Source organism: Panthera uncia, chromosome E1 (genome assembly GCF_023721935.1).
Source record: "Panthera uncia isolate 11264 chromosome E1, Puncia_PCG_1.0, whole genome shotgun sequence".
NCBI lineage: Eukaryota > Metazoa > Chordata > Mammalia > Carnivora > Felidae > Panthera > Panthera uncia.
Window position 1 is genome coordinate 42,533,146 of NC_064814.1, and position 24,625 is coordinate 42,557,770.

At 38.0% G+C, this 24,625-nt stretch overlaps 1 protein-coding gene across 12 annotated transcripts in view; it reads left to right on the forward strand.

Annotated features, from left to right (window-relative positions):
- The window catches only part of EFCAB5 (EF-hand calcium binding domain 5), a 184,280-nt gene that overhangs the window by 16,566 nt on the left and 143,089 nt on the right, over window positions 1-24,625 (forward strand). For 4 of the 12 annotated variants that reach the window (XM_049637928.1, XM_049637938.1, XM_049637940.1 and 1 more), the window contains exons 1-2: window positions 9,039-9,440; window positions 11,102-11,186. In XM_049637928.1, the coding sequence (XP_049493885.1) occupies window positions 9,318-9,440; window positions 11,102-11,186 (208 nt within the window). In that variant the 5' untranslated portion in view covers window positions 9,039-9,317. Of the gene's footprint in view, window positions 1-6,076; window positions 6,161-8,107; window positions 8,282-8,707; window positions 8,758-9,038; window positions 9,441-11,101; window positions 11,187-24,625 lie in introns of those variants that run through there. The other 8 variants (XM_049637929.1, XM_049637935.1, XM_049637931.1 and 5 more) reach the window with 7 other exon arrangements.

The window sequence follows — 24,625 nt, forward strand, 5'->3', positions numbered from 1 at the left end:
CAGCTACAACATTGGCTGTGGAGTATGAGGCACTAACCTCCACTTGGACAAGTCCCCTTAACTGTAGAGGACTGGAGATTTCTAGCAACCAGGAACTAGCAGCAACCTCTATACTCATAAGCCCCTAAACAAGGGTTCTGAGAACTGTAATTAAATGATCCTAAGCTGTTCCATAAAGAGAGAGAGAGACTCAGTTTCTCACCTTTGCACCACAAAGCCCACACTTAAACTGGTGGGCTGCAGTGGCATTTAGAGTCCCCAGGAATTAACATCAATTTAGTGCCAATGTTTAGAAATCCCTGAAAAACCTGAATATTTCTTTTTCCCTGGCACACAGTCATTTTAGGAGATGGCCACAGCTCCTTGTAAAGAAGACTTGGAGGAAGATTTTCAGTATATACTAATGGCAGTGCTACAGTAGCCTCCTTTAAGGGGATGCAACCTTGCCTTCAGTTATGGGGCTTGGGCCTGGTAACTGGTAAGAGGTCAGAACTTTCTACTGTGGTGACTAAAGTCATATTTTTGGCCACCATATATGGATTTTTTATACTAAATGTTGGTGACCAACATTTCAGTAGGCTGGTCATCTATTTTATTCCTACAACCATCATAATCATTTAGCCACAAAGATCGGTGAGTGTCAAAAAAGCATCTGATTACCACTATATTTCTACTTCTCTCTTTTAAAAAATGTTTACTTAGTTTTGAGAGAGAGAGAGAGAGAGAGAGAGAGAGAGACAACATGAGCAGGGGAGGGGCAGGGAGAGGGAGACACAGAATCTGAAGCAGGCTCCAGGCTCTGAGCTGTTAACACAGAGCCCGATGCGGAACTCGAACTCATGTACTGTCAGATCATGACCTGAGCTGAAATCGGATGCCCAACTGACTGAGCCACACAGGTGCCCCTATATTTCTACTTCTCTTTATAGTAAATGTGCCTGCTTTGTCTTTGGTGATTAAACACTAATGTTTAACTTCTGCTACTCGGAAATGGATCATCCCACATGCCTAACCTACAGAAGAAAGCCACTATAGAGCTTTTCAAGGATGTAAATACTCCCACTCACTAATATAATTTTCAGTGTGTTGGTAAGGGGATGTTCCCAGAATCCTCTCAGAGGATATACTTGGAGGGAGTGGATGTGCAAGCCAAAATGTGATAAATATACTCCAACATTCCTGTCTTCCTAAGTCTTTGGATTTCTTCCTACACGATGCCAGGGATGTTCCAGTATCTCAACTTAAAACACAGGCCACTGTGGAGTCCAAGTTTCAGTGAGTTTACCAAATAAATGGTTAGCATCACTTACAGCTGTAGATGCTAGAACATTAAATCCTTAATGTCTGATAAGTGTACCCATATTAATAAATTCTAACCAACTCAACATTATATTCTGTGCTCCTTGTTTTAACTCCCTTATAGTATACTCTCACATATTCCCTGGATTTTTGTCACTATATATGCAAATCCTGAGAGTCTTTTGCTGTAAAAGCTATTTCCTCCTGGTCAGACTTTGTATTTGCCCTGCTGGGGCATTTGAACATCTGACTGTAGTTATGAGTCTACTAGAAGTAAGAGGTGGTTGTAGTGAATCTTCAGGAAAATGGGAGTCCCTACCAAGGCAGTTGCCTCAGATGAGATTTTTACAAGGTTTTCAATTTAGTGAAGGCTAGTCTCCACAAATACAGGAGGACAAACTGCCTCCATTTGCAAGAGAGGCTAGAGTGACTCAGGGGTTTGAGATTATTAGTCTCCTAGTTCCACTAAATCTTGGAAATTTGTAATGAGGTCCTTCTTCCCAATCAGTGCTCCAATTTTCACATGAGTAACTTGGCTGGGATGTGAATTCAGTTAACACTGAAACCCATAATTCTTGATGAATTGACCCCTTTATCATTCTATAATGACTTTCTTTGTTTCTTGTTGCAGCTTCTGGCTTAAAGTCTATTTTGTCTGATGTAAATATAGCTACCTCTCCTCTATTTTGGTTTCACTTGCATGTGATATCTTTTTCTATCCCTTCACTTTGAGCCTATGTGTGTCCTTAAAGCTGATGTGAGTCTCTTGTTTAGGCAGCACATAGTTGGGTCTTGTTTTTCATCCATCCAGCCACTCTGCATTTTGATGGAAATTTTAATCCATATGAATTTAGAGTAATTATCGATAGGGAAGAACTTAATCATGTCATCTTGTTAATTGTTTTCTGGCTGTTTTCATAGTTCTTTGTTGCCTTCTTCCTCTCTTACCACCTTCCTTTGTGAGCTGATGATTTTCCATAGTGGTATGCTTTGATTGCGTTCTTTTTATCTTTTGTGCATCTACTGTGGATTTTTGCTTTGTGGTTACCATAGGGCTTACGTAAAACATCTTATAGATACAACAGTGTATTTTAAGCAGATAACAATTTAATTTCAGTTACAGACAAAGAGTCTACCCTTTTACCCTCCCATTTAAAAAAAATTTATTTATTTGGGCAGGGGGGCAGAGAGAGACAGAGAGAGAGAATCCCAAGCAGGCTCCACACTGTCAGCACAGAGCCCGATGTGGGGCTTGATTTCATGAACCATGAGATCATGACCTGAGCCAAAATCAAGAGTCTGACATTTAACTGACTGAGCCACCCAGGCACCCCTCCCATTTTGTTTTTGAGGCCACAATTTACATCTTTTTATATTATATATCCATTAGCAAATATTGTAGCCATAGTTATTTATAATACTTGTGTCCTTTAACCTTTATACTAGAATTAACTGATTAACACACTACCAGATTACAGTATTGGAATATTCTGAATTTGACTATATAATTAAATTTATCAATATGTTTTATATTTTCATGTTTCCATGTTACTAATTAGTGTCTCTTCATGACTGCTTGAAGAACTCCTTTCATCATTTCTTATAAGGCAGTTCTAGTGGTGGTGAACTAACCTCAGCTTTTCTTTGACTGGGAAAGACTTTGTCTCTCCTTCATTTCTGAAAACTTTACCAGATAGAGTATTCTTGGTTACTTAAAGTATATCACCCCACTCTCTCCTGGCCTTTAAGGCTTCTGCTAAGAAATCCACTGATAGTCTTATGGAGTTCCTTTATAAGTAGCACACTTCTTTTTATTGCTGCTTTCAAGATTTATCTTTGTCTTTGATTTTTGAAAGTTTTATTATAATGTGTCCTGGGGAAGATCTCTTTGGGTTGAATTTGTTTGCAACTTCATGAACTTGAATGTGCAAATATGCCCCCAGATTTGGGAAGTTCTCAGGCATATTTTTTTAAAATAAGCTTTCTGCCCCTTTCTCTCTATCCTTAGATTCTCATAATACATACGTTGTTTCTCTTAATGGCGTCCCATCAATCCCATAGGATTTCTTCATTCCCCTTCATTTTTTTCCCCTTTGCTTTTCTCTGAGTGGATCATTTCAAATGATCTGTGTTCCTAATGAGTATTTACACAAAGAAAATGAAAACACTAATTCAAGGAGAAGTATGCACCCCTATGTTTATTGCAGCATTATATACAAAAGCCAAGGTGTGAAAGCAACCCAAGCACCCGTTGACAGATGAATGGACAAAGATGTCATACACACACACACACACACACACACACACGAATATCATTCAGCCATAAAAAAGAATGAGGTCTTGCCATATGTGACAACATGGATGGACCTGGAGGATATTACACTAAATGAAGGAAGTCAGAGAAAGACAGATACCATATGATTTTACTTATACGTGGAATCTAAAAAACAAACAAACAAACAAAAAACCCCAAATAAACAAGAAGCAGAAACAACTAATAAATATAGAGAACAAAGAGATGGTTTTCAGGGGGAGGATATTGAGGGATGGGCAAAATAGGTGAAGGGAGTGGGAAATACAGGCTTCCGGTTATGGAATGAATAAGTCACAGGAATTAAAGGTACAACATAGAGAATATAGTCAGTGGTATTGTGATAGCATTTTATGGTAACAGATGATAGCTATACCTGTGGTGAACATAGTATAATGTACAGACTTGTCAAATTACTATGTTGTACACTTGAAACTAATGTCACATTGTGTGTCAACTATACTTCAATAAAATAATCTGTATTCAGATTTACTAACTTTCTTCTGCTTGGTCTCATCTGCTATTGAAGCTCTTTTTTGAATTCTTCATTTCAGTCCTTGTATTCTCCAGCTCTGAAATTTCTGGTGTTCTTTTTTATATTTTCTCTTTGTGGAATTTATCATTTCATTCTTCTATTGTTTTTCTTACTTCATCAAATTGTTTATCTGTGTTCTCTGTTAGCATTCTGAGCATCTTTAATACAATTATTTTGAATTCTTTGTTAGGTAGTTTATGAATCTTTACTTCTTTGGGGTCCATTACTAGAAGTTTACTACATTCCTTTAGTGGTCTCATGTTTCCCTGATTCTTTGTGATCCCTGTCACCTTCATAGGTGTTTGTGCATTTGAAGAAGCAGTTATCTCTTCCAGATTTTATGGAATGAGTTTGGTGAGGAAAGACTTTCACCTATGGTTGGGGGCATTTTGGCACATGCTGTGACCCATGGTCTAGTACTGCAGGATACCAAGTGTGAGGGCATGTAGCATGTGTAGATGGGTATGGGTGGAGGTGGCATGGTGTCTCATTGGCTCCAAAAGCTGTGGTCCATAACGTCAGTTACATGATCCTTTGTGGGAGCTACAGGCAGTCCACAATGTCTGCAAGGACTGTTGGATTCTTTAATGGCATCTCCAGTCTAGTGGCTAGGGACATGCCAGACAGTGATGGTGACCATAGCCAGTGGTGTGCACCCTCCTAGCTATGGGGCTAGTTGAGGGGGGTGGCTGCAGGGGCCAGTTGCAGGCAGATGTGCAGTGGTGAAGGCTAGGTCCTTCAGCAGAGGCTGGGGCCAACTGCAGGCACATAGGCACCTGCAGGGGCCCTGGTTGTCAGTGTGTACATGTGTAACCATTGGGGCCAGCTGTAGGCATGCATTTGTCAGGGGAGGCCAGTGATGGGAGTTGAGGCTGGCGTCTTGCAGATGTACAACCATAGGGTTAACTGCAAGTGAGAGGGGCTGTTCAGACCAATGACAGGGGTTAGGGTTCAGTTCAGACCCATCAACAGCTATTCAGATGTTGGCTGTTGGCATATACCTGTGGGACTGCAGGAGCTTGCCATGGCATATGCCCAGCAGTAGAGGCTGGTAATGAGAGTCAAGCCAGCAGCATGCAGGTCAATAGCTGCAGGAGTCTCCTGCCATTCTCAGCAGTTATCTGTCTTACACTAGCTTTTCTTTCTTAGCCTTAACTTTAAGTGTTCATCAGCAAGGGTTTATCCTTAGCTTTTTTTTTTTTTTTCATCTCCTAGAAGATACTCATATTGGGTGAGCTCCACTAGCATCTTCCTGCAAATGCGTCTTTCTGTCAGTACCCAGGGATTTAAGATTCATGAAATCCAGCTATATGATACTGCTTATCTTCTATTAGTCTGACAAATCAGAATTGTGTATGATTACTTTCTTATACTGAGAAACCTCTTCCTCAAGGATAACTAGCTACCCTTTCATCTATGACTGACAGTCTTGCCAATCAAGATGTCAAATGCTGCAATTCACCAATTTATAAATCTATTGGGAGTGCATGTGAAAGGCCCTTACCAGATTCACAAAAACCCAGCCTCAGAGCTGACAATCTAAGTAGGATGACTCTGGAATCTCATGAGTGGGGTGTGTGAGGTGTGAATAATGCTGTGCACTGTGGGTAACTAAAATGCAAATTAATACTTCAGACTGGACAGTGCTTCTATCATTATCCAATGGACTTGATTCTGCATAACGTCCTACAATATATTTCAGTCACAATATATTTCAGTGGCATGAAGATTCTTACTGCCTGCAAACTTCTATCAGACTATTGAGCAGGTATCTTAAATGTGTTAACACCTACAAACTCAAACTCTTATCATTCCTCTAACCTGTTTTCCTCTCCTTTCCATATTTCATTTAATGGCATCATGATCCATTCAGCCTTATAAATATGAAAAAACACTCAGTGAACCTTAACTATTTCTCTTTTTCTCTTTAGATCCAACTTTGCCCCCAATCCTGATGATCATATCTGTTTTAGTTTAGGTTCCTTCAGAACAGACCTTGATCCAAGGAGTTAAATGTAAGTTCATTTGGGAGGTGGTTCCAGGAAACAATGGCAAGGGAGTAGGGAAGTAATACAGGAAAGTGAGGGAAGCCTGTACTATTAGGCAGGTTTCACTGAGGCAACTAAGGCTCTATCCCATTGGGGAACTCTGGGAGACAGATATGTTCCACTCATGGGACTCTATGCAGCTTCCTATTCATCACTGGCTGAGGGCTTCTCCTAGAAGATATCAACTCTCAGGCACTTCTTGCCATCCCACATTTGGACTGGCACAAGCCCTCAGACAGAATTGCAGGTGCTTGCAGTCAGAGACCATTCATATGTACTGAAAAGTGAAGCTGAAGGGATGTAGTTAGGGTATTGGCAATGTCTAGCAGAAAGTAGATTAGAGTGAGGGGCATTGAAACGTGCAACATTTACGGGTGCAAAATTTACCTTTATTCTGCGCACCCTCCTCCCATCCTTCATAATTCTAGTCATTGCTGACAGAGTTAATTTTTTAAAAACACCAATTTGATCACATCTGTCCTGTGCTTAAAAAGCACAGAGTAAAGTCCATCCTCCTTGATTTCACATGAATAAACATTATAGACTGAAAAGTTACCTTAACAAATTTTTAAAAACATTTATTCATTTTTGAGAGACAGAGTGTGAGTGGAGGAGGGGCAGAGAAAGAGGGAGACACAGAATCTGAAGCAGGCTCCAGGCTCTGAGCTGTCAGCACAGAGCTCAAAGCAGGGCTCGAACTCATGCACCATGAGATCTTGACCTGAGCTGAAGTTAAATGCTTAACCGACTGAGCCATCCAGGTGCCCTGAAAAGTTACCTCTTTAGCCTCATCTTCTGCTATTTTCTTTTATATAACTAAGCTCTGTACATGAATGCTTCACTTCCTGAACTTTTATACCCTAGTGTGTATTGTTCCTTCTGCCTCAAATACCCTTCCCCACTCCTTTACACAAAAATTTTTTACTAGTCCTTTAAAATCCAGTTTAGAAATCTTTCTATGAAAACTTCCCTGAACTCCCTGGGAAAATTAATTGCTTACTCCTGTGTGTTCCTTAACACCTCTGCTTTTGCACTGTGCAGATGGAACTGCACCTGTAAATCCTTTTTTTCATCACTAAACTAGGAACTCTTCAAAGGAAGTTTTCCTGTCTCCCTGAGCACAGGTCTCATTTATCTTTTTTAACCCCAATGCTTGCATATAGAAGTCACCCAATAAAGGTTTATTGCATTGAATTTATCTGGGTGCATCAAAAAAACCCTGATTTTAAAAGAAATGGAAGGGAGCTTCTAGTAATTTCAGGAGATGGACACCATAAGCAAAGAAAGCAGGCTGTGAGAATGTACAATTGGGACCTACCAAAGAAATCTATTTTATATTACTTATTTATGAACTGCTTCAAAAAGGCTTTGAGGCAGCTATTCTTAAGTGCTGGAATCTGTTGTCTCCAAAGGCAGTACTTCTGGTTTATTCTGCTGGAACATGTGTTGATAAAAAGACATGCAAATACTCTAGCATAGTTTAAAGAAACCATTTTAAATTAAATAGTCCCTGGATTGTAACTGTCCTAGAGGCAAAGGCCGTGTATATAAAATTTACTTTTTACATAGCACCTAGCCTAAATATACACAAATTCTTAAATGATTTTTGGCACAGCAGTAATTTTGATTACTGTAGTCATTTGCAATGAAGTAAGCATCAGATAATTATCCACTTTAATTCCTTAATATGAATAAATAAGCAAGATAAATCACATTCCTCTCAGAACTCCCCACTCAGAAAAATGCTTTGTAGTGAGATTATTATTCTAATATCTGTATGCCTTTCATACATGATGAATTGGGTAGCCATCAGAGTTTCACTTCACCTAATCTTGTTATTTCAAAAATTATTAAGGATGATAATATATTTAAAAAAATTTTTTTAATTTTTGTGTTTATTTTTTTTTTTGACAGTGAGGAAGACAGAATGTGAGCAGGTGAGGGACAGAGAAAGAGGGAGATACAGAATCTGAAACAGCCTCCAGGCTCTGAATGTCAGCACAGAGCTGAACATGGGGCTCGATCTCACAAGCCGTGAGATCGTGACCTGAGCCGAAGTCGGGACGCTTAACCGACTGACCCACCCAGGTGCCCCATGATGATAATAATGTTTTTAAAACTTCACTTGCATTACTGTTGCTGCTGCTGCTGCTGCTGCTGCTGCTGCTGCTGCTGCTGCTGGTGTGTGTGTGTGTGTGTGTGTGTGTGTGTGTGTGTGTGTGTTTCTTTCTTAAAATGATAATGGTGGTGATTGTTATGGTTGAGCTTTCCTGTCTCTCTGGGCACTAGCCTAGCATTAATCTAGGTTTGGTCAGTAACAACAGCAGTAACAGTAGTACAGTTTGAAAAGTTTAGCAGTTGAGAACTTAGTACCATTCAATAGAATGGTGGGATGCAGTGGGGGTTGGGAGTGACTTTGGTCTCCCACAGTACTTTTTGTTGTTTAATATTTTCTTTCTGTTATTAATATTGGTCTGATAATAGTGTTCCCTAATATTTGATGATACCTTTTAGTGGTCCAGATGAGTGAGCCAGCATCTCAAGAGGGATCCAAACCTGTTCAGGTACTTGGCTTACATAGATTTCTAGCCATTTAATTATAAGAGGATTTGAGATTTAACATTCTTGAGAAAATTGAGATGCAAGATCATATTTTATCATTTACTTACTTCTCTTTTTAGTCAAAGTATTCTGCCTCAGGTCATGACAAAAGTACTGGAAAAAGGGGTTCAAATAATAGTTGGGTTACAGTAACCTTCTAGTTGGTTGGCATTTTATAACATGTCTGTTATTGTTTGAATTTTTTTAAATTTTTTAACGTTTTATTTATTTTTGAGACAGGGAGAGACAGAGCATGAACAGGGGAGAGTCAGAGAGAGGGAGACACAGAATCCGAAACAGGCTCCAGGCTCTGAGCTGTCAGCACAGAGCCCGACGCGGGGCTTGAACTCACGGACCGCGAGATCATGACCTGAGCCAAAGTCGGCCGCTTAACCGACTGAGCCACCCAGACGCCCCTTGTTTGAATTTTTAATATGGCTACTTTGTGTGATTTTATTTGGTATGATGTTTGCCCATTATGTAATTTTTTTTACATAAAAAGTTTGCTATACTAGAGTATAAGATGTTAGTTTTATCTTTAGCTTCTTTTGGATCCCACTTACTAATACTGTTTCCATTTCAGGAAAATGGAAAAGAAGAGAAAGAAAGGAAACAGGAAGCAACTGAAGTGAAAGTCCCTACTGAGGTAGAGTTTTCATAAATAATCAGATGTTAATGCTGGAGAATACACTGGTCAAATTAATTTTCTTATGAAAAAGGAAAAGAGGGGTGCCTGGGTGCCTCAGTCAGTTAAGCATCAGACTCTATTTCACCTCAGGTCATGATCTCATGTTGAGAGACTGAGCTCTGCATCGGGCTCCGCACTGTGCGTGGAGCCTCCTTAAGATTCTCTTGCCCTCCCATAGTCTGTGTTATTAAGACCATTGTGCATGAGGCATTTCCCTCAGTAAGTGAATTTCTATGCAATGAGTTAATGGTAAGATTTATTCATTATGACTTATTTATCACTGTTTCCCAGGGGCTAATATATCCTATGTATTATATTGCATTTGTGGTAGCATACATTTATACTTCTTTTGGTAATAAAGGCAACTTGTATTTATTTGTAGACTATTTAAAAAAAAAAAAAAAAAAGATTCTCTTGCCCTCTTCCTCTGCCACTCCCCCACTCATCCTCTTGCCCTCTCAAAAAAAATTTTTTTTACAAAAGGAAGGAAAAGATGTGGATGTCCAAAAGGATAAATAAAATGCCAAATGGAAATGAGCAAATTCATGTTAACCATTAAGCTGACTCATCTGAGACAGTTGCAGAAAGTGTCTGTGGACAGATAAATTATTTTTGAAAAGCTATTACAAGTTATAGATAAATAAAGGTTGCCTTCTAAGGTCAGAACCATTACCCCAAGTACAAAACCCACCAGTTTTTAGGATAACTTCATTATTCATTCTGAAAATATAATTTCCATATTAATAATTTAAGTAACTTTGTGTTTATTTGAATACAAGACTTCAATGAGGAAGAATATTCTATAGAAAAAGGGATGCGATTGAAAACAGTTATATGGGGCTCCTGGCTGACTCAGTTGGTTAAGCCTCTGACTCTTGATTTCGGCTCAGGTCATGATTTCATGGTTCATGAGTTGGAGCCCTGCATCTGACTGCGCTGACTGCAGATTCTGCTTGGGATTCTCTCTCTCTTCTCTGCCCCTTCCCCAATCTCTCTCTCTCTCTCTCTCTCTCTCTCTCTCTCTCTCTCTTTCAAAAATAAATAAACTTTAAAAAATCTTAAAAAAAAAGAAAATAGTTATATGGATTCACCATTAAGTTCAATAATATGAGTCTTAAAAATATTGTTATCGTTCTTTTAACATTACATCAACATGAGTACAAAAAATGATTTTTCCACCATTTATTCATGAAACTAACCTTTAATTTCAATTAAGATGAAATATTTTTCTTTCTACCACAAACATAGAAGATGATTCTAATAGTAGAAGAAAACAGTAGCATTTTCAAAAGTCCACTTTCATCTTGCAGTGGTCTCAAATATTGTTTCTAGAAAGTATTGTATAATTTGAAGATTAATGTACATCTGAAATAATATTCTTTGCATATCACTTTGTTAGCCATAGAAAGATGGGATGACATGTTGAACCAATGTATTTTATCTTATCAATGCAGTAAGCAGTCTTTGCTTCTAATGCACAGCATTAAATCCTAGAAAAATCAAACATATGTCTGGTAACTCCTGTAAGTCATTTATCTGCATTCTTTAATTGGGAGGGTTGATGCAACTTTGAAGAAAAGTAACTCATTTTACAATTGGGATTTCTTTTCTCTTTTCAGAGTTCACAGAGCGTACCAAGCAGCTCTGCATTAGACAACAGCAGCAATGTGCCAGAAACAGCAACAGATGAAATCAAATCCCAAGGTATAGAACTAGCCTTTCCCCTACACAATGGAATTTAAAACAATTGTGTTTTCACTGGGGATGCATTCCTTAAGATTTTGCCTTAAAAAAATATAGTCTCAGGGGTATTTTAAACACAATTTGGGAAATAGTTTAAAATGTATTCCCTTCATCATCTATTAATATTTTTGAAGCAACTTTATGACTATTCATCCTGTGCTTAAAGAGAAAATTTAGCTGAGATCTGACTGATACATAGCAGGCAACCCATTAATGAAAACATTAAATGAAGAACGCAAATGATTTGGCCTGCTTATTGTTTTTTGTTTGTTTGTTTGTTCGTTTGTTTCTCCTTCTTACCTCTGTACTTGACCACACATTTATTGTGTTTGATTTCTAGCCCCATCCTTAACCCATATCCCACGTAATTATGCATCTTGGAAGTGTATCAGATCAAAGACAAAACACAAGTGGGAAAGACAGTCATCCCTTTCATTGCACTTCTTCAAACTTTAGATACTTAGTGAAATCCTGTACCAAAAAAATTCTTTACAATATTTGAAATTTAACAATTTTAATTAATTGAAATGTGCTTCTGTTCAGTTTCAAGTATTAAGTGTTAAGTATGTGCTAGGCAATGCTAGGCCAAGTTACCATAATAATTATTTAAAGCATTTTCTAAAGTATAAATTGTTATATGGGTGCAACTTACTGCTTTTAGGTACTTACTTTTCTCCAAAGGGTTTTCTGTCTCTTAAACCAATTAAAAGCAGTTATTTACTATTTCTTCTTATCAACACACATTATAATACATACACATTAAGAACCAAATTTTCCAACACTTACTCTGTTTTTATTATAAACTTGTACTATTTTCATAGCTTCACTAACTTTTAAAAAGTTTCTCAGAAAGTCCCTCTCCACCTGCCTCTCCACCCACCCCAATTTCTTGATTTTACTTCTTCCTCACTCCCACCCTCCATCACCATTGCTGCATACATATACTTTGCCTTTACCTTAATCATTTCAGCCATGTTTTTTTAAAGTTTATTTATTTATTTTTAGTAATCTCTAACACTCAAGGTGGGACTCAAATTTACAACCCCATGATCAAGAGTCACATACTCTTCTGACTGAGCCAGCCAGGTGCTCCTCAGCCAGGTTTTTAAATGAACTCTTTCATTTTAAATATGCCAAACAGAATTGGGATCTTGGTAATTTGTTATAAATTTAATTAGATGTTCACTTTAATCAGTTTGTGGCCAAATTTGCACATACAACACTCACGCATGCATTCCATCATGTAATTTATTACCTCTCTAGAAAACGTATCAATCAAGAGTTTGTGTTATTTCTTGTTCCTGTATTTTCAATTTCTGTTATAGCTTTTCAGTTTGTGCTATAGGGAAGTGTGTTTTGTTTAAATCTGTGCATCCCAGTATGTGTTATATACTGAAAACATTGCAGTTGCTTATTACAATATCAGTTGCAAGGCAATGTACTTATTTATTTGGTGACCAGGCACTATTAAGCCTAATATTCTAAATCTCCCTTTGTAAATGTGTGTGTGTGTGTGTGTGTGTGTGTGTGTGTGCGTGTGAGAAGTGGGAAGAGGAACTGTTAATGCAATTTCAATATATCAAAGGAAGTGTCTTTATTCTTGTTATATATTTTCAAAATTAAAATGATGTTATCTTGTCAGGCAGCTCTCAGAACGCACTCAAGTATGTATCTTTGCAAAGAAAATATTGTGTTTAAATGTACCATGAAAATTCCTCATTTCTTTACCCTAGTCATCATACATTTCAGGGTATGAACTTAACTTGCATTTTGAGAAATCTTTTTTTGAAAATGTGTTTGCTCGGGGCACCTGGCTGGCTCAGTCAGTGGAACATGTGACTCTTGATCTTGCAGTTATGAGTTTAAGCACCATGTCGGGTGTAGAGGTTACTTAAAAATAAAATAGTAAAAGAAAAGAAAGAAAATATATTTTCTCAACTCTGTTCTTATTTCACAGCCCTAAGATTAACAATTTTGTAGGAAAATACATTTTCCTATAGTTATTGAATCCTAATTCCAAAAGTATTTGATAGTGGTTCTTTTCCTCCTTGTTTCTTTATAATCATTCTTCCTTATGTACAAATGTTAAGAATCAAGCCAGGTGGAAAAAAAAATCAAGCCAGCTGAGTTTAAGACAGGACCTATATTTAAGGAGAACATCACACATGTAGTTGAGTAGCCCTGCTGGGTCAATTTGCACCAGTTTAATCAGCTGACAGTCCTACTAATGTTATAAGCCCTCTTGTGAAGAAAGAATCTGCTAAAGCTTATAATGTGGATTATAATTCATTCCTATATATGTCCTTAAATAGGGTGGTACTGAGGCCATGCCCAGCAGGGGGCCATGAACTAAGTGCTGGAAATGGTAAAAGTCACTTTGAAGGCTGGGCCTTTCAAAATATGAACAAGGAATTCTTTTATGTCCCTACTTATTTAGTTGAAAGCATTTATGCCCAAAGTACCTGAATAAGTCTTTGCATGTTAGAAGGTAGATTAATACAGGGTTGAAGGTATACATGTCGAGGAAGAATGTGAAAGGCTCTTAATACTATGAAGAGTTTAGGAAGATAATCCTGAAAAAGAATTCCAGGGCTTAGCATAGTTCCTGGCACAAAGTGAGACATCTATAAATATTTATTAGAGTGAATGTATAAACGAATCAGTCAGTCTGTGAAAGGGTTAGGAATGTCCACGCATAGACCTGCTAAAAAACCCTATACCTGTTTGAAACTATATTCAACTGAACCTCAGAATTAATTTGCCCTTGGGGCAGCTGGGGCTGTAATTTATGAACCTTGAATTCAGAGGTCGCTCAATCAAAAGGGAACTGCAGTTAGGCTTGCTTAGAATCCTGATTTATTAACCCTGCTATTGCTGTGCCTCCTCTTTTCTTGGTTTTATGGCTCTAAGAGAGAAGTGTTTGACTAGAGTTGTAACCAAATACACATCTTCTATTCTACATGTCAGTGCAAACACTAGGATTATTGCTTAGCAACCTATAATAGCCAAACACACTAGAGAAGCTCTAGCAGTCTGCAGCAAGATGCAGAATGTCCTAATTCATGTGTGAGTGTACAAATGAGCCGTGGCAGATGGGTAGATATCAAGTTGCTGTACATCTGTAGCAGTATCTTTAAAACAGGAGAGGATCCTCTTTGGGTTATGTCCGAGAGAGAAAAAGCAAAGAGAGTAACATTAGAATCCGCAGGCTTTAAAAGTTTTTTTAAATTATTTTTTCAATTTACTTCAATTTTATTTCAATTATTTTATTTATTTATTTATTTATTTATTTATTTATTTAGAGACAGAGAGAATGAGAGAGGGAGGGGCAGAGAGAGAAGGAGAGAGAGAATCGCAAGCAGGCTCCGCACTGTCAGCTTGAAGCCTGATGTGGGGCTCAAACTCATGAACCGTGAGATCATGACCTGAGCCAAAACCAAGAATTGGATGCTTAACTGAGTAGCCCAGGCATCCCTAAAAATTTGTTTAAATATTTATTTATTTTTGACAGAGACAGAGTGTGAGCAGGGGAGGGGCTGAGAGGGAGAGAGATACAGAATCTGAACCAGGCTCCACGCTGTTTGCTGTCAGCACAGAACCTGACATGGGGCTTGAACCCACAAACGATGAGATCATGACCTGAGCCAAAGTCGGACCCTTAACTGACTGAGCCACCCAGGTGCCCCAGAACCTGTAGACTTTAAAGAATTGCTCTCTTTCACACTTAGTAAGCATTGTACCCAACCAGAGTGTAAACATCCCTTCACACTCAAAAAAGTGGTTAATTTGTTTGCAAATCCAACTGAGAGATTAGGGAGAGCATTATACTACCCTCCTCACTTCCCCCATATTGGATAAAAGAATTAGCCAAAGAGCAAATCAAAAATTGGGAGGAGGTTCATAAATACTATTTACTATTGGACATAAGACATTCTTCAGATGAAATGTTGGCTTTTCAAGAGTTTCTTTATAGACTACTTATTTTTTTCCTGGGAAGAAAGATGGATACTATATAGCTAGGTAGGATTTAAAAGTATTCTTCAGAGTATTCTCAATTAAGCTAGAGGAAATTTTAAATAAATTAATTAAACGAATTTGAAATATTTGTGGATAGCTCCCCACCGAAAATGAGAATGAATAAATACATTGCAATAGTCATATAATGAAATACTATGAAGCAGTGAAAAATGAATGAAGTTCATTACAAGTGTATCAAAAAACAAACAAACAACAACAACAACAAAAACCTAGGAATAAACCTAACCAAAGAGGTGTAAGACCTGTACTCTGAAAACTTTAAAACGCTGATGAAAGAAATTGAAGATGATACAAAGAAATAGAAAGACATTCCATGCTCATGGAGTGGAAGAACAAATATTGTTAAAATGTCTATATTACCCAAAGCAATCTACACATTCAATACAATCACTACCAAAATACCAACAGCATTTTTCACAGAAGTGGAACAAACAATCCTAAAATTTGTATGGAACCACAAAGGACTCCAAATAGCCAAAGAAATCTTGAAAAAGAAAAGCAAAGCTAGAGGCATCACAATTCTAGACTTCAAGTTATATTACAAAATTGTAGCAATCAAAACAAAAATGGATACATAGATCAATGGAACAGAATAGAATATCCAGAAATAAACAATTAAATGGTAAATTAATCTCCAATAAAGCAGGAAAGAATATCCAATGGGAAAAAGTCTCCAGCAAATGGTGTTGGGAAAACTGGACACCAGTATGCAAAAGAATGAAGCTGGACCATGTTTTTACACCATACACAAAAATAAACTCAAAATGGATTAAAGACCTAAATGTGGGACCAGAAACCATAGAAATCCTAGAAGAGAGCACAGGCAGTATTTTCTCTGACATTGGCTATAGCGACTTTTTTCTAGATAGATGCGCTGAGGCAAAGGAAACAAAAGCAAAAATAAACTATTAGGACTATAAAAACAAAACAAAACAAAACAAAACAAAAAAAAAACTTCTGCATTGTGAAGGAAATTATCCATAAAACTAAAAGGCAACCTATGGAATGGGAGAAGATATTTGCAAATGACATACCCAATAAAGGGTTCATATCCAAAATATAAGAAGAACTTATAAAACTCAACACCCCAAAACTAAATAATCCAATTAAAAAATGGTCAGAAGACATGAACAGACATCTCTCCAAAGAAGACATCCAGATGGCCAACAGACACGTGAAAAGATGCTCAACATCACTCATCATCAGGGAAATGCAAATTAAAACTACAATAAGATACCACCTCACACCTGTCAGAATGGCTAAAATTAACAACACAGAAAACAACAGGTATTGGCGAGGATATGGAGAAAAGGGAACCTGTGTGCACTGTTGGTGGGAATGCAAACTGGTGCAACCACTGTAGAAAGCAGCATGGAGGTTCCTCAAAAAGTTAAAGAAGAATTACCCTATGATTTAGCAATAGCAGTGCTGGGTATTTACCCTGAATAAAAAAACAATGATTCAAAGGGATACATGAATGTGTGCATCATTATTTACAGCACCCAAACTATGGAAGCAGCCTAAGTGTCCGTCGACAGATGAATGGATAAAGAAGATGTGTTATCAGTATACAACGAAATATTCTTCAGTGGTAAAAAATAATGAAATCTTTCCATTTGCAACAACATGGATGGAACTAGAGTGTATTATTATAATACTTATTAATATAAGGGGATATAATAAGTGAATACTGTATTTCACTTATTAGTGACAGAAGCCAGAGAAAGACAAATACATGATTTCACTCATGAGGAATTTAAGAAACAAAACAGATGAGGAAAGGGTGGGATGATGGGGTTAAACAGGTGATGGAGATTAAGGAGTGCACTTGCCATGATGAGCACCAGGTGATGTATGGAATAGTTAAATCACTATATTGTACACCTAAAACTAATGTAACACTGTATGTTAACTAACTGGAATTAAAATAAAAACTTTAAAAAAATCAATGAACTAGAGCTGCACTGAATGATGAATTTCCAGATGAATTTACAAACATAATATTAAGTATTAAAAGGTTGCAGAAAACACATGGTATGAAATAATTTTTATAAGGTTTAAAAACAAGAAGAACAATATTATATTGTTTAGATACAATATAAACAATTGCAGAGAAATGATAAACATGAAATTCAGAATAGAGTTTCTATCAAAGTAGGGGGATATGGGAGGCTTTAATATTTAGGTAATTTTTTTCTTTTTCTTTTTTTAGGTAATTTTTTTCTTAAGCTAAGAGCAGATATATGGCTATTTATTATATCATTATACTTATAGGTCTTAAATATTTAATATTAAGATTAAAAAAACACTGCTCTATGTTATGGAGGTTCTGGTCTCTTGCCTTTTATTGCACTACTAATATTTATTGAGAGTTATTAATGGTTGAGGCATGAATCAGTAACTACTTTCTGATTATCTTAAAAATAATGAGTATAAAAATAATTTTCATATTTATTTCTTCTTTTCTCCTGCATCAAAAACAAAAGACTTTAACAATAAATGGCCCTGATCCTATTGTGGTTCAGCTGGGCATTAATATTCTTTTCCAGCACACAGAAGCAAACTGACTAGTGGATAATGTTTGAAAAGGCCTGAAATAACTTCATCTCCATGACCATGTCAGAAAAAAACTTAAGATTCCCATTAACTTTTTCATTCCAGTCACCTCGGCATCCATAAACAAAACAAAACAAAACAAAACAAAACAAAACAAAACAAAAACCAAACAAACCATCTGATAGCTTATTGTTCAGAGCCTGAGCTAGCTAGGTCCTGGGAACCCAGAGCCCAGCTAGCCAGTTAATGCTAGGAAAAAGTCATACAATTCTATGTCCTGACACCAATAAAGATATAGTCTTCCATCTCAGATGGACATTCTGTATTACTTGGAAATCCATTTAGGTGTTTGTTTTCTGCTCCTTTCCACTTCCACAAAAATTATTTCAAACTTTTATCATGCACAAACCTATGATCCCACCATTTGTTGGTTTTAGCAATATTTATTTTATTCCACAAAAAAAATAGAGGCTATTAGAGGGAATGTCCTCAATATAGTGTAGGAAACACCTCATCCAAATTTACTATATATTCTTGATCTCAATCTCTCATATCTCCTCAGACCCTAAGGACCATTATCTAATCTCCCGTCTGTAGCTTCTGTTTTCCTTTCTACATTGGCTCCTTTCTTTCACTCTCTCTATATAGTCAAGACTATCCCACCTTTAAAGAAAATCCTTCTCTTCACAGTCTGATTCCTTGAAATAATTGTCCACTTGTTTAGTCTACACTTCACCCCCAAGTCCCTCCTCAACCCACTGAAGTCCTGGTTCCATTCTTATCACAGAAATTGCCCTAAGGTCAGTGAAGAACAACTGGATGCTAAATCCAATGTATACTTTCTACTTCTTTTCTTTAAATGTTTATCTGTCTTGAGAGAGAGAGAAAGAGAGAGCAGGGGTGAAGCAGCAGAAAGAGAGGAGGGAGAGAATCCCAAGCAGGCTCTGCAATGTCAGTGCAGAGCCCGACGGAGGGCTCGAACTCACCAACTGCGAGAGCATGACCTGAGCCTAAATCAAGAGTTGGTCGCTCAACCAACTGAGCCACCCAGGCACCCCAGTATATTTTCTACTTCTTATATCATTTGATTTTTCTGCAGTATTTGACACTGTTTACCACTTCCTCTACAGTGATAATTTTTTTTGTCTGTCCAATGTCTCTTTGGGAAACTATCATCCTGTCCTTCTTAATCCCTTTGGCTTAGATGGGGCTGACTCCACCCCTTTATTTCCAGGGATAGGTGGTAATCCAAACCTGATCAATCAGAATACTTACTACCCCTTCAATGCTGTGGATGGTTCAGAAATAGGCATATAATTTATACCAAGTAAAACTTTTCCCAGATTTTTAATACTGGAATTTTAATGGCAGATTTTTTAAGTCAATGATTATAAAGATTATGCAAATCTAAAGCTGCTGTTGATCATTTTTAACAACATGTGAGGACAACCTGCCTAAAATTTCAGTAGAGCAAATTAGAAATTAGAAGTGGATTTCAGCTATGCCTGAGAATAGTCATATTCCTGGATTTTCCAGCTATAGAAGCTAATACATTCCATTTTTAATTTATGTAAGATGGATTTCTATTGTTTGAAATTGAAAGGGTCTTTAATAATACATCCTTTTGGGGGCACCTGGGTGGCTCAATCAGTTAAGAGTCCAACTCTTGATCTCAGCTCAGGTCTAGGATAGAGGGAGGATGGCAGCATAGGAGGACGCTGGGCTCACCACGCGTCCTGTTGATCTCAGCTCAGGTCTTGATCTCAGCGTCATTAGTTCAAGCCCCACATTGGTCTCCATGCTGGGCATGAAGCCTACTTAAATTCAAAACAAAACAAAACAAAACAATATTTAGTAATACATCCTTCTTGAAACTCTTCTTATGGCTTCTGCAATTTTAACCTATCCTATTTTTCTCCCACTCTCAGACTTTCAGACTCCTGTATAAGTGTTCCTTTTCCACCTTAAAAATGTTGCATAAGATTCCTTTCTTGGTCCTCTTCTCACTCTAGACATTCTCTCTGTGTGAGCTCATCCAATAATAATAATAAGTATGGATTTTTTAGTATATATAATTTCATATATGTACATAATTTTCTCGTTGTGACTATCCTGCAAAGTATAATTATTGTTTCCATTTCACAGAAGTAGAAACTGAGTCTAAATTGAGTAATTTGTTCTAAATCACAGGGCTAGGAAATGTTAGAGGTAGAATTTGAAACTGGTATCTCTGATTCCAATGCCCATAATATTTTTAAACACATTTATTCATTTATCAAGTATTTGAGTTCTTAGTATGTTTCTGACACTGTTCTAACCACTAGGAGATCAGTAGTAACCAACACAGAGTCCTTGCATTAATATGTTTTAATTTCTAACGTGTGTTAGAAACAGATTATTTTCCAAAAAAAATCCATGGTTTTAGCTAGTGCAATAAGGCAAATAAAGTTATAAAGATTGTAAAGAATAAAGTGGAAATATCTCTTTTTTTGCAGATGACATAATTGAATAAGGCAATCGATATAAATTTAGCAAGGTTTCTACATACAAAGTCAATACACAACACACACAAAAAACAATTATGAGTGTTTTACTTATCTTGATTCTTAGCTTATTGGGGATGGTAACTGGGACCCATTGTCTGCTCCTGTTGCCAGCACCTTTTACTGATAGCCACCATGCATGAGTGCATCTCCATCCACATTGACCAGACTGGTGTCCAGATTGGCAATGCCTGCTGGGAGCTCTATCGCCTGAAACATGGCATTCAGCCCGATGGCCAGATGCCAAGTGACAAGACCATTGGGGGAGAAGATGACTCCTTCATCACCTTCTTCAGTGAGACAGGTGCTGGCAAGCATGTGCCCAGGATGATGTATGTAGACTGGAACCCACAGTCATTGATGAAGTTCACACTGGCACCTACTGCCAGCTCTTCCACCCTGAGCAACTCATCACAGGCAAGGAAGATGCTGCCAATAACTGCCTGAGGTCACTACACCACTGGCAAACAGATCATTGGCCTTGCCTTGGACCAAATTCAGAAACTGGCTGGCCAGTGCACAGGTCTTCAAGGCTTCTTGGTTTTCCACAGCTTTGGAGGTGGTACTTGTCTGGGTTCACCTCCATACTGATGGAATGTCTCTCTGTCGATTATGACAAGAATTCTAAGCTGGAGTTCTCCATTTACCCAGTCCCCCCAGGTTTCCACAGATGCAATTGAGCCCTACAACTGTATCCTTACTACCCGTACCACCCTGGAGCATTCTGACTGTGCATTCATGGTAGACATCAAGGACATCTATGACATCTGTCACCCAACCTACACTAACCTTAACCACCTTATTAGCCAGATTGGTCTTCCATCACTGCTTCCCTCAGATTTGATGGAGCCCTGAATGCTAATCTAACAGAATTCCATACCAACCTGGTGCCTTATCTCTGTACCCACTTCCCTCTGGCCACATATGCCCCTGTCATCTCTGCTGAGATATCCTACCATGAACAGCTTTCTGTAGCAGAGATCACCAAGGCATGCTCTGAGCCAGCCAACCAGATGGTGAAATGTGACCCTCCCCATGGCAAATATATGGCTTGCTGCCTATGATTGCCCAAGATGTCAATGCTGCCATTGCCACCATCAAGACTAAGTGTAGCATCCAGCTTGTGGATTGGTGCTCCACTGGCTTCAAAGTTGGTATTCATTACCAGCCTCCCACTATGGTACCTGGTGGAGACCTGGCCAAAGTACAGTGACCTTTATGCATGCTGAACACCACAGCCATTGCTAAAACCTGGGCTCACCTGAACCACAAGTTTGACCTAATGTCAAGAATGCCTTGTTTACTGATATGTGGGTGAGGGTTTGGAGGAAGGAGAGTTTTCTGAGGCCCATGAAGACATGGGTGCGCTCTTGAGAAAGATTATGAGAAAGTTGGTGTGGATTCTTCTTCTTTTTTTTTTCTAAGTAAGCTTCATGCCTAGCACAGAGCCCAATATGGGGCTTGAATTCACGACCTTGAGATCAAGACTTGAGCTGAGATCAAGAGTCAGATGTTTAATAATCTGAACCATCCAGGTGCCCTGGTTGGTGTGGATTTTTTTGAAGGAGAAGGTAAAGAAGAAGGAGAGGAAAGCTAATTACCATTCCTTTCAGTCCCATAACATGTCACACTCAGAACTTTAGATTCAACATTCACTGACAAGCATTAAAGGTTTCTGGTTAGATTGTCTTCACTTTTCACTGTGATCATGTCTTACTTTTCTATGTGTACCTGTGAGATTTTTCCATCATGTCTCAAAGTAAAGGCTTTAAGAAAGAAAACAAAGGGGTTCCTGGGTGGCCCAGGTGGTTAAGTGTCCAACTCTGGATTTTGGCTCAGGTCATGATTTCACAGTCATGAGATCAAGCCCCGTGTCGGGCTTCATGCAGGGCATAGAGCCTGCTTAAGATTGTCTCTCTCCCTCTCTCTCTGCCCCTCCCCCACCTGCACACATGCACACGCTTGCTCTCTCTCAAAAAAAAAGTATATTTCTATATATATTAGCAACAAATAATTAGAAAATAAAAACTTTTAAATACCATTTTAATAGCATCAGAAACATTAACTATCTAGAAATAAATCTAACCAAAAATGAGCAAAACCTCTATACTGAAACTATTAAGCTTTGCCAAAAGAAATTAACGATGTTCAAATAAATGAATATACACACCTTACTCATGAATTACAAGATTTAATACATATTGTTAAGATAGTAGTTATCCCTCAATTGACCTCTAAATTCAATGTGATTCTAATCAAAATTTCTGCAGGGCTCTCTGTATATGTCTGTATGTGTATAAATTGACAAGTTGATTCTAAAATGTATGTGGAAATGCAGAAGATCCAGAAAAGCCAAGGAAATCTTGAAGAACAAAGTGGAAGGATTTATAACAGCAAATATCAAGATTTGTAAGACAATTACAAAAATTAGGATGGCATGATAATGGCACAAGGATGGACAAGCCAGTAGAACAGAATAGTCCAATTGAAAGTCCTGTATTGAAAACAGGTGTTCTCAATAACGATGCCAAATGGAAAACATGTATTTTGAGTCCTACCTTACCTGACACACAAAAATAAATTCTACATGTATTTTATATCTAAATGTGAGTGATAAAACAATAAATCATTTTAGAAAAATACATTGGAGAATATTCTCATGACTTGGGAGTAGGCAAAGATTTCTTAAGCAAAATGCAAAAAATACCAATGATAAAAAAAATTCAGAAGTAGACATTAAAATTAAGAACTCCTGTTCATCGTAAAACACCATTAAGAGAGTGAAAAGGCAAGCAAGGTATGAGAAAAGTTATTTACAATACCTTTGTTCATCAAAGGTTTTCATCTGACTATATAGAAAACTCCTACAAATCAATAAGACAGACAACCCAACAGAAAAGTGGACAATAGATATAAACAGATACTTCATTTAAGAGAACATTCAAATAGCCTATAGATAGAGGAAAATGTGTTCCAGTTTATGATTTACCAGGAAAATGCAGATTAAAATCACAAGATAAAATTATGTGTTCAGCAGAATAACTTAAAAAACAGACAATGCCAAATGTTGGCAAAGATATGGAATACAGGAATTTTCGTACATTGCTGTTGGGAATCTAAACTGGTACAATTTCAGAAAATTGTTTGGCACTATTTATAAAGCTGAATGTACCCCATGATCAGCATTTATACTCCTAGAGAAGTGAATCTATATGTCTACTAAATGACATGTAGAGAATGATTATGGCAACTTTTTGTTCTAGTCGAATATGGAAACTATTAAAATGTCATTCATTAGTAGAATGAATTTAAAAATTATGGTATATTCATACAGTAAAATACATGCATCAACGAATAACAACTACTGCTATGCAATATGGATAAAAGTGGTTAAAGGGCACTTTAAAAGTGGTTATTGGGCAAAGGAGAGGAGTTAAGATGACAGAGCAGCATGGAGACCCTGAGCTTGTCTTATCCCTGAAGTGCAGCTAGATCAGCACCAAACCATTTTGAACACCTAGGAAATTGATCTGAGGATTAACACAACAATATACATAACTTGAGCCACAGAACTCAGCAGGTATGCGGTGAGGAGAGGTAAACTGGGGGAGACAAAGGCCGAGGAAGGTAAGGAGCTGTTTTTGCGGAGAGAGGACAGAAAAAGAGAAAGGGGAGAGTGCACCCGTAGGGATAGCACAAGAAAAGCACTTCCCTGAAAGTAGCTGGAGAGAAAGAGAGACAAAGAGTGAAAACACTCACAGGGGACTGAACAGGAAATCTGTCTGCAAAACCAATGCTGGGAAGAAAGGAGAGGGTTTCAATACCACCTGGATTCTATAAACAGTGGAGCACAGAGTCTGAAGGTTCGGAGCTCAGTGCCTGGTGGTGCTCTGGTGAGGAACTAGGGCAAATCCCCAGGAGCAGCCAGTGTGGTCTGAGGAGTCCACATGCCACATGGAGAGAAGTGGTCCCCTTGCTTGGAGTACATTTGGTAGAGGCCACACGGCCTCCCCACAGGCAAAGGTCCAGCAGACCCTGGAGAACAGCCACATTTGCTGGTATTGGGACAGACGGCAGAGTGTGGTGAAGCCTGGTACTGGCTGTGTGCTGTTATCTGCCATAATTTCTGAAACTCTGCTACTGTGTGATTACATGAAAGTTTTCTGGGGGCAAACCCAGCCATTACTCAGTGATACACTCCCCCAAAGAGTTGGCTCATGTCCAAGCCACAGGGGTCTCTGAAGTGTGGGGTTTTGAAACACT